This window comes from Lolium perenne, chromosome 4 (genome assembly GCF_019359855.2).
Source record: "Lolium perenne isolate Kyuss_39 chromosome 4, Kyuss_2.0, whole genome shotgun sequence".
NCBI classification, from domain to species: Eukaryota; Viridiplantae; Streptophyta; class Magnoliopsida; order Poales; family Poaceae; genus Lolium; species Lolium perenne.
The window spans coordinates 103,341,028-103,350,293 of record NC_067247.2 but is presented as its reverse complement, the minus strand read 5'-3'; the positions used below and the strand labels follow the sequence as shown (position 1 = coordinate 103,350,293).

Genomic DNA, 9,266 nt, shown 5'->3' with positions numbered 1-9,266 from the left:
GCACACACTGTCACCTTTACACACGTGGGACAAGGAGTCTCCGGAGATCACATAAGTAAAATTCACTTGACTAGCATAACGACATCTAGATTACAAGCATCATCATATGAATCTCAATCATGTAAGGCAGCTCATGAGATTATTGTATTGAAGTACATAGGAGAGAGATGAACCACATAGCTACCGGTACAGCCCCGAGCCTCGATGGAGAACTATTCCCTCCTCATGGGAGCAGCAGCGGTGATGAAGATGGCGGTGGAGATGGCAGCGGTGTCGATGGAGAAGCCTTCCGGGGGCACTTCCCCGTTCCGGCGGCGTGCCGGAACAGAGACTCCTGTCCCCCAGATCTTGGCTTCGCGATGGCGGCGGCTCTGGAAGGTTTCTGTGGGTTTCGTCGAACGTATCAGGGTTTTCGCGACGGAGGCTTTAAATAGGCGGAGAGGCGGCGTCAGAGGGTCGAAGGGGTGCCCACACCATAAGGCGGCGCGGCCAGGGCCTGGGCCGCGTCGGCCTATGGTCTGGGGGCCCAGTGCCCCCTCTCTGGTGGTTCTCGTGTGTTCTGGATGCTTCCGGGCAAAATAGGAACCTGGGCGTTGATTTCGTCCGATTCCGAGAATATTTCGTTACTAGGATTTCTGAAACCAAAAACAGCAGAAAACAGGAACTGGCACTTCGGCATCTTGTTAATAGGTTAGTTCCAGAAAATGCACGAATATGACATAAAGTGTGCATAAAACATGTAGATAACATCAATAATGTGGCATGGAACATAAGAAATTATCGACACGTCGGAGACGTATCACCCATTTGACTCGGGGTGTGTGACTGAAGCGAGGTCGAGTCGGATGCCCTTTTCTTCACAGAAATCGGCCATTTCCCCTTTGGGGAAGTTGGTGCCGTTGTCCGTGATGATGCTATGAGGGTAGCCGTAGCGGTAGATCAAATCTCGTAGGAATTTGGTGGCAATTTTGCCGTCACACTTCTTGATGGGTTTTGCCTCCACCCATTTGGTGAATTTGTCCACGGCGACGAGGAGGTGAGTGTACCCGCTGGGAGCTGTCTTGAATTTCCCCACCATGTCCATGCCCCAGACGGCGAACGGCCAGGTGAGGGGTATGGTTTTCAGTGCCGAGCCCAGCATGTGCGATTGACTCGCATACTTCTGGCATCTGGCACATTGATACGTCTCCGACGTATCGATAATTTCTTATGTTCCATGCCACATTATTGATGATATCTACATGTTTTATGCACACTTTATGTCATATTCATGCATTTTCTGGAACTAACCTATTAACAAGATGCCGAAGTGCCGATTCTTTGTTTTCTGCTGTTTTTGGTTTCAGAAATCCTAGTAAAGAAATATTCTCGGAATTGGACGAAATCAACGCCCAGGTTCCTATTTTGCCCGGAAGCATCCAGAACACACGAGAACCGCCAGAGAGGGGGCACAGGCCCACCAAACCCTAGGCCGGCGCGGCCAAGGGGGGGCCCGCGCCCCCCTATAGTGTCGGCGCCCCTTCGACCTTCTGACGCCGCCTCTTCACCTATTTAAGGGCCCTCGACCTAAAAACTCGATACGAAAAAGCCACGGTACGAGAAACCTTCCAGAGCCGCCGCCATCGCGAAGCCAAGATCTGGGGGACAGGAGTCTTTGTTCCGGCACGCCGCCGGGACGGGGAAGTGCCCCCGGAAGGCTCCTCCATCGACACCACCGCCATCTTCATCAACGCTGCTGTCTCCCATGAGGAGGGAGTAGTTCTCCATCGAGGTTCGGGGCTGTACCGGTAGCTATGTGGTTCATCTCTCTCCTATGTACTTCAATACAATAATCTCATGAGCTGCCTTACATGATTGAGATTCATATGATGATGCTTGTAATCTAGATGTCGTTATGCTAGTCAAGTGAATTTTACTTATGTGATCTCCGGAGACTCCTTGTCCCACGTGTGTAAAGGTGACAGTGTGTGCACCGTGTGGGTCTCTTAGGCTATATTTCACAGAATACTTATTCACTGTTATGAATGGCATAGTGAAGTGCTTATTTATATCTCTTTATGATTGCAATGTGTTTTGTATCACAATTTATCTATGTGCTACTCTAGTGATGTTATTAAAGTAGTTTTATTCCTCCTGCACGGTGTAATGGTGACAGTGTGTGCATCCGTGTTAGTACTTGGCGTAGGCTATGATTATGATCTCTTGTAGATTATGAAGTTAACTATTGCTATGATGGTATTGATGTGATCTATGCCTCCTTTCGTAGCGTGAAGGTGACAGTGTGCATGCTACGTTAGTACTTGGTTTAGTTGTGTTGATCTGTCGTGCACTCTAAGGTTATTTAAATATGAACATTGAATTGTGGAGCTTGTTAACTCCGGCATTGAGGGTTCGTGTAATCCTACGCAATGGTGTTCATCATCCAACAAAAGAGTGTAGAGTATGCATTTATCTATTCTGTTATGTGATCAATGTTGAGAGTGTCCACTAGTGAAAGTATGCTCCCTAGGCCTTGTTCCTAAATACTGCTATCGCTGCTTGTTTACTGTTTTACTGCGTTACTACTGCTGCGTTGCTACTACTTATTTATACCACCTGTATTTCACTATCTCTTCGCCGAACTAGTGCACCTATTAGGTGTGTTGGGGACACAAGAGACTTCTTGCTTTGTGGTTGCAGGGTTGCATGAGAGGGATATCTTTGACCTCTTCCTCCCTGAGTTCGATAAACCTTGGGTGATCCACTTAAGGGAAAACTTGCTGCTGTTCTACAAACCTCTGCTCTTGGAGGCCCAACACTGTCTACAGGAAAAGGAGGGGGCGTAGACATCAAGCTATTTTCTGGCGCCGTTGCCGGGGAACAAAAAGCTACAATACAGGGATTTCCTCCCTCGTCAACCACGCGCCAGTTGTAGGCAGTCAAGCTATTTTCTGGCGCCGTTGCCGAGGAGGAAAGGTAAAAGGCACTCATACTCCAGTTCCAGGTAACAGTACTTTTCTGGCGCCATTGTGTTTGTGCTCGAAGCTATTTCCTTTAGATCCTGCAATTGCATCTTTTTGTTTCTTGTTTACACTAGTTAGGCATAATGGAAAACAACAAAAATATGAGAGATCTTTATGAACTTTATCTTGAATTAGGACATGATGTGTTTGAAGAGAGAATTAAAAAACCCATGGAACTTTATATGCATGCTAATGGGAATGTTATTAATATGAATGCTTTGAACACTATTGTTGCTAATGCTATGGAAAATTCTAAGCTTGGGGAAGCTGGCTTTGATGAGCATGATCTTTTTAGTCCCCCAAGCATTGAGGAGGATATTTTCTTTGATGATACTTTGCCTCCTATTTATGATGATTATAATGATAGTAGCCTTTTGGTTCCACCTGTTATGGAGGATGAATTTGATTATGATTACAATATACCTCCTATATTTGATGAAAGCTACTTTGTTGAATTTGCTCCCACTATTACTAATAAAATTGATTATGCTTATGTGGGTAGTAATAATTTTATGCATGAGACTCATGATAAGAATGCTTTATGTGATAGTTATATTGTTGAGTTTGCTCATGATGCTACTAAAAGTTATTATGAGAGAGGAAAATATGGTTGTAGAAATTTTCATGTTACTAAAACACCTCTCTATGTGCTGAAATTTTTGAAGCTATACTTGTTTTATCTTCCTATGCTTGTTACTTTGCTCTTCATGAACTTGTTTATTTACAAGATTCCTATGCATAGGAAGCATGTTAGTCTTAAATGTGTTTTGAATTTGCCTCTGGATGCTCTCTTTCGCTTCAACTACTATTTCTTATGAGTGCATCATTAAAACTGCTGAGCCCATCTTAATGGCTATAAAGAAAGAACTTCTTGGGAGATAACCCATGTGTTTATTTTGCTACAGTACTTTGTTTTATATTTGTGTCTTGGAAGTTGTTTACTACTGTAGCAACCTCTCCTTATCTTAGTTTTGTGTTTTGTTGTGCCAACTAAAGTCGTTGATAGTAAGGTTCATACTAGATTTGGATTACTGCGCAGAAACAGATTTCTTTGCTGTCACGAATCTGGGCAAAATTCTCTGTAGGTAACTCAGAAAATTATGCCAATTTACGTGAGTGATCCTCAGATATGTACGCAACTTTCATTCAATTTGAGCATTTTCATTTGAGCAAGTCTGGTGCCTCAATAAAATTCGTCTTTACGGACTGTTCTGTTTTGACAGATTCTGCCTTTTATTTCGCATTGCTCCTTTTGCTATGTGGGATGGATTTCTTTGTTCCATTAACTTCCAGTAGCTTTGAGCAATGTCCAGAAGTGTTAAGAATGATTGTGTCACCTCTGAACATGTGGATTTTTTATTATGCACTAACCCTCTAATGAGTTTGTTTCGAGTTTGGTGTGGAGGAAGTTTTCAAGGGTCAAGAGAGGAGGATGATATACTATGATCAAGAAGAGTGAAAAGTCTAAGCTTGGGGATGCCCCGGTGGTTCACCCCTGCGTATTTCAAGAAGACTCAAGCATCTAAGCTTGGGGATGCCCAAGGCATCCCCTTCTTCATCGACAAATTTATCAGGTTCCTCCCTTGAAACTATATTTTTATTCGGTCACATCTTATGTACTTTACTTGGAGCGTCTGTGTGCTTTTGTTTTTGTTTTTGTTTGAATAAAATGGATCCTAGCATTCTTTGTGTGGGAGAGAGACACGCTCCGCTGTTGCATATGGACAAGTATGTCCTTAGTTTCTACTCATAGTATTCATGGCGAAGTTTCTTCTTCGTTAAATTGTTATATGGTTGGAATTGGAAAATGATACATGTAGTAATTGCTATAATGTCTTGGATAATGTGATACTTGGCAATTGTTGTGCTCATGTTTAAGCTCTTGCATCATATACTTTGCACCCATTAATGAAGAAATACATAGAGCATGCTAAAATTTGGTTTGCATAATTGGTCTCTCTAAAGTCTAGATAATATCTAGTATTGAGTTTTGAACAACAAGGAAGACGGTGTAGATTCTTATAATGTTTACAATATGTCTTTTATGTGAGTTTTGCTGCACCGGTTCATCCTTGTGTTTGTTTCAAATAGCCTTGCTAGCCTAAACCTTGTATCGAGAGGGATTACTTCTCATGCATCCAAAATACTTGAGCCAACCACTATGCCATTTGTGTCCACCATACCTACCTACTACATGGTATTTCTCCGCCATTCCAAAGTAAATTGCTTGAGTGCTACCTTTAAATTTCCATTCTCCACCTTTACAATATATAGCTCATGGGACAAATAGCTTAAAAACTATTGTGGTATTGAATATGTACTTATGCACTTTATCTCTTATTAAGTTGCTTGTTGTGCGATAACCATGTTCACTGGGGACGCCATCAACTACTCTTTGTTGAATATCATGTGAGTTGCTATGCATGTTCGTCTTGTCTGAAGTAAGGGAGATCTACCACCTTATGGTTAGAGCATGCATATTGTTAGAGAAGAACATTGGGCCGCTAACTAAAGCCATGATCCATGGTGGAAGTTTCAGTTTTGGACATATATCCTCAATCTCAAATGAGAAAATTAATTGTTGCTACATGCTTATGCATAAAAGAGGAGTCCATTATCTGTTGTCTATGTTGTCCCGGTATGGATGTCTAAGTTGAGAATAATCAATAGCGAGAAATCCGATGCGAGCTTTCTCCTTAGACCTTTGTACAGGCGGCATAGAGGTACCCCTTTGTGACACTTGGTTAAAACATGTGCATTGCGATGATCCCGGTAATCCAAGCTAATTAGGACAAGGTGCGGGCACTATTAGTATACTATGCATGAGGCTTGCAACTTGTAAGATATAATTTACATGATACATATGCTTTATTATTACCGTTGACAAAATTGTTTCATGTTTTCAAAATCAAAGCTCTAGCACAAATATAGCAATCGATGCTTTTCCTCTATGGAGGACCATTCTTTTACTTTTATGTTGAGTCAGTTCACCTATTTCTCTCCACCTCAAGAAGCAAACACTTGTGTGAACTGTGCATTGATTCCTACATACTTGCATATTGCACTTATTATATTACTCTATGTTGACAATTATCCATGAGATATACATGTTATAAGTTGAAAGCAACCGCTGAAACTTAATCTTCCTTTGTGTTGCTTCAATACCTTTACTTTGATTTATTGCTTTATGAGTTAACTCTTATGCAAGACTTATTGATGCTTGTCTTGAAGTACTATTCATGAAAAGTCTTTGCTTTATGATTCAGTTGTTTACTCATGTCATTACCATTGTTTTGATCGCTGCATTCATTACATATGCTCACAATAGTATGATCAAGTTTATGATGGCATGTCACTCCAGAAATTATCTTTGTTTATCGTTTACCTGCTCGGGACGAGCAGAAACTAAGCTTGGGGATGCTGATACGTCTCCGACGTATCGATAATTTCTTATGTTCCATGCCACATTATTGATGATATCTACATGTTTTATGCACACTTTATGTCATATTCGTGCATTTTCTGGAACTAACCTATTAACAAGATGCCGAAGTGCCAGTTGCTGTTTTTTGCTGTTTTTGGTTTCAGAAATCCTAGTAAAAAAATATTCTCGGAATTGGACGAAATCAACGCCCAGGTTCCTATTTTGCCCGGAAGCATCCAGAACACACGAGAACCGCCAGAGAGGGGGCACAGGCCCACCAAACCCTAGGCCGGCGCGGCCAAGGGGGGGCCCGCGCCCCCCTATAGTGTCGGCGCCCCGTTGACCTTCTGACGCCGCCTCTTCGCCTATTTAAGGGCCCTCGACCTAAAACCTCGATACGAAAAAGCCACGGTACGAGAAACCTTCCAGAGCCGCCGCCATCGCGAAGCCAAGATCTGGGGGACAGGAGTCTTTGTTCCGGCACGCCGCCGGGACGGGGAAGTGCCCCCGGAAGGCTCCTCCATCGACACCACCGCCATCTTCATCAACGCTGCTGTCTCCCATGAGGAGGGAGTAGTTCTCCATCGAGGCTCGGGGCTGTACCGGTAGCTATGTGGTTCATCTCTCTCTCTATGTACTTCAATACAATGATCTCATGAGCTGCCTTACATGATTGAGATCCATATGATGATCATTGTAATCTAGATGTCGTTATGCTAGTCAAGTGAATTTTACTTATGTGATCTCCGGAGACTCCTTGTCCCACGTGTGTAAAGGTGACAGTGTGTGCACCGTGTGGGTCTCTTAGGCTATATTTCATAGAATACTTATTCACTGTTATGAATGGCATAGTGAAGTGCTTATTTATATCCCTTCATGATTGCAATGTGTTTTGTATCACAATATATCTATGTGCTACTCTAGTGAATTTATTAAAGTAGTTTTATTCCTCATGCACGGTGTAATGGTGACAGTGTGTGCATCCGTGTTAGTACTTGGCGTAGGCTATGATTGTGATCTCTTGTAGATTATGAAGTTAACTATTGCTATGATGGTATTGATGTGATCTATGCCTCCTTTCGTAGCGTGAAGGTGACAGTGTGCATGCTACGTTAGTACTTGGTTTAGTTGTGTTGATCTGTCGTGCACTCTAAGGTTATTTAAATATGAACATTGAATTGTGGAGCTTGTTAACTCCGGCATTGAGGGTTTGTGTAATCCTACGCAATGGTGTTCATCATCCAACAAAAGAGTGTAGAGAATGCATTTATCTATTCTGTTATGTGATCAATGTTGAGAGTGTCCACTAGTGAAAGTATGATCCCTAGGCCTTGTTCCTAAATACTGCTATCGTTGCTTGTTTACTGTTTTACTGCGTTACTACTGCTGCGTTGCTACTACTTATTTATACCACCTGTATTTCACTATCTCTTCGCCGAACTAGTGCACCTATTAGGTGTGTTGGGGACACAAGAGACTTCTTGCTTTGTGGTTGCAGGGTTGCATGAGAGGGATATCTTTGACCTCTTCCTCCCTGAGTTCGATAAACCCTGGGTGATCCACTTAAGGGAAAACTTGCTGCTGTTCTACAAACCTCTGCTCTTGGAGGCCCAACACTGTCTACAGGAAAAGGAGGGGGCGTAGACATCACACATGCGTGGACGAGGTCGACTGCATCTGCTTGGGCTGTTGGTCAGTAGAAGCCGTGCCGGAAGGCTTTGGCTACAATCGAGCGCGCGCCTGCGTGGTGGCCGCAGTCTCCTGCATGGATGTCGCGCAGAATCTTGCGGCCTTCATCAGCGGTGACGCACCGCTGGAATACTCCGGTGACGCTGCGCTTGTAGAGCTCGTTGTTGATGATTGTTAAGGACTTGCAGCGGCGCACGAGCGTGCGTGGTTCCGTCTCGTCCATCAGTAGTACCTGGTGCTCGAGGTAGCTTATGTATGGTTCTTTCCAGTCCCCAATATCGGAGGCGAGTGCGACTAGGACGGAGTCGGGTGCGGGTGGTTCGGCGATGTCGATCTCCCGCGGCACACGCACTGATGAGTGGGTGAGGATGTCGAGGAAGATGCCTAGAGGGGGTGGGAGTCGCTTGGACCCGAGCCTGGCCAGTGCGTCTGCTTCTTCGTTCTTGCGCCTATCGACCCACAAGACAACGTGACCGGCAAAGTTGGCGCCGGCTTGGTCGACCGCTCGCTTGTAGGCGATCATGTTGGCGTCGGTGGCATCGCAGGTGCCGGACGTTTGGCTGGCGACAAGGTCGGAGTCGCCGAGGCAACGCAGTCATGTCGCGCCCATCTCTTTTGCGATGCGCATGCCGTGGAGGAGTGCCTCGTATTCGGCCATGTTGTTGGTGCAGGGCTCGAATCGGAGTTGCAGGACGTATCTCACGATGTCACCTTTAGGCGAGGTGAGGACGACCCCTGCTCCTGCTCCTTTGAGGTTTTTGGAGCCGTCGAAGTGTAGTGTCCAATGCTTGAGGTCCGCCGGGGAGCTCGGCTGTTGGGATTCTTCCCAATCGGCGAGGAAGTCGGCTAGCGCTTGGGACTTGATTGCATGGCGCGACTCGTATGTGATATTGTGGACGCCGAGTTCAACTGCCCACTTGGCGATCCGACCGGTTGCGTCGCGGTTAGAGATGATATTGACAAGTGGCGTTGAGGCGACCACCTTGATGGGATGCTTGTGGAAGTAAGGGGCCAGTCGCCGCTGGGCCCTGAGCACCGTGTATACCAATTTCTAGTAGTGTGGGTACCGCTGCTTCGACTCGATTAAGGCTTCACTGATGTAGTAGACTGGGCGTTGAGTAAGCTGCTATTTCCCTTCCTCCTTGCGCTCG

The 9,266-nt window shown here is 44.8% G+C and overlaps 1 protein-coding gene across 1 annotated transcript; it reads right to left on the bottom strand.

Annotated features, from left to right (window-relative positions):
• Positions 1-8,119: 8,119 nt before the first annotated feature.
• LOC127347051 (uncharacterized) lies at positions 8,120-8,638 on the bottom strand. The gene has a single exon (XM_051373280.1). The coding sequence runs from the start codon at positions 8,636-8,638 to the stop codon at positions 8,120-8,122; it is 519 nt and encodes a 172-aa protein (XP_051229240.1).
• Positions 8,639-9,266: the final 628 nt, after the last annotated feature.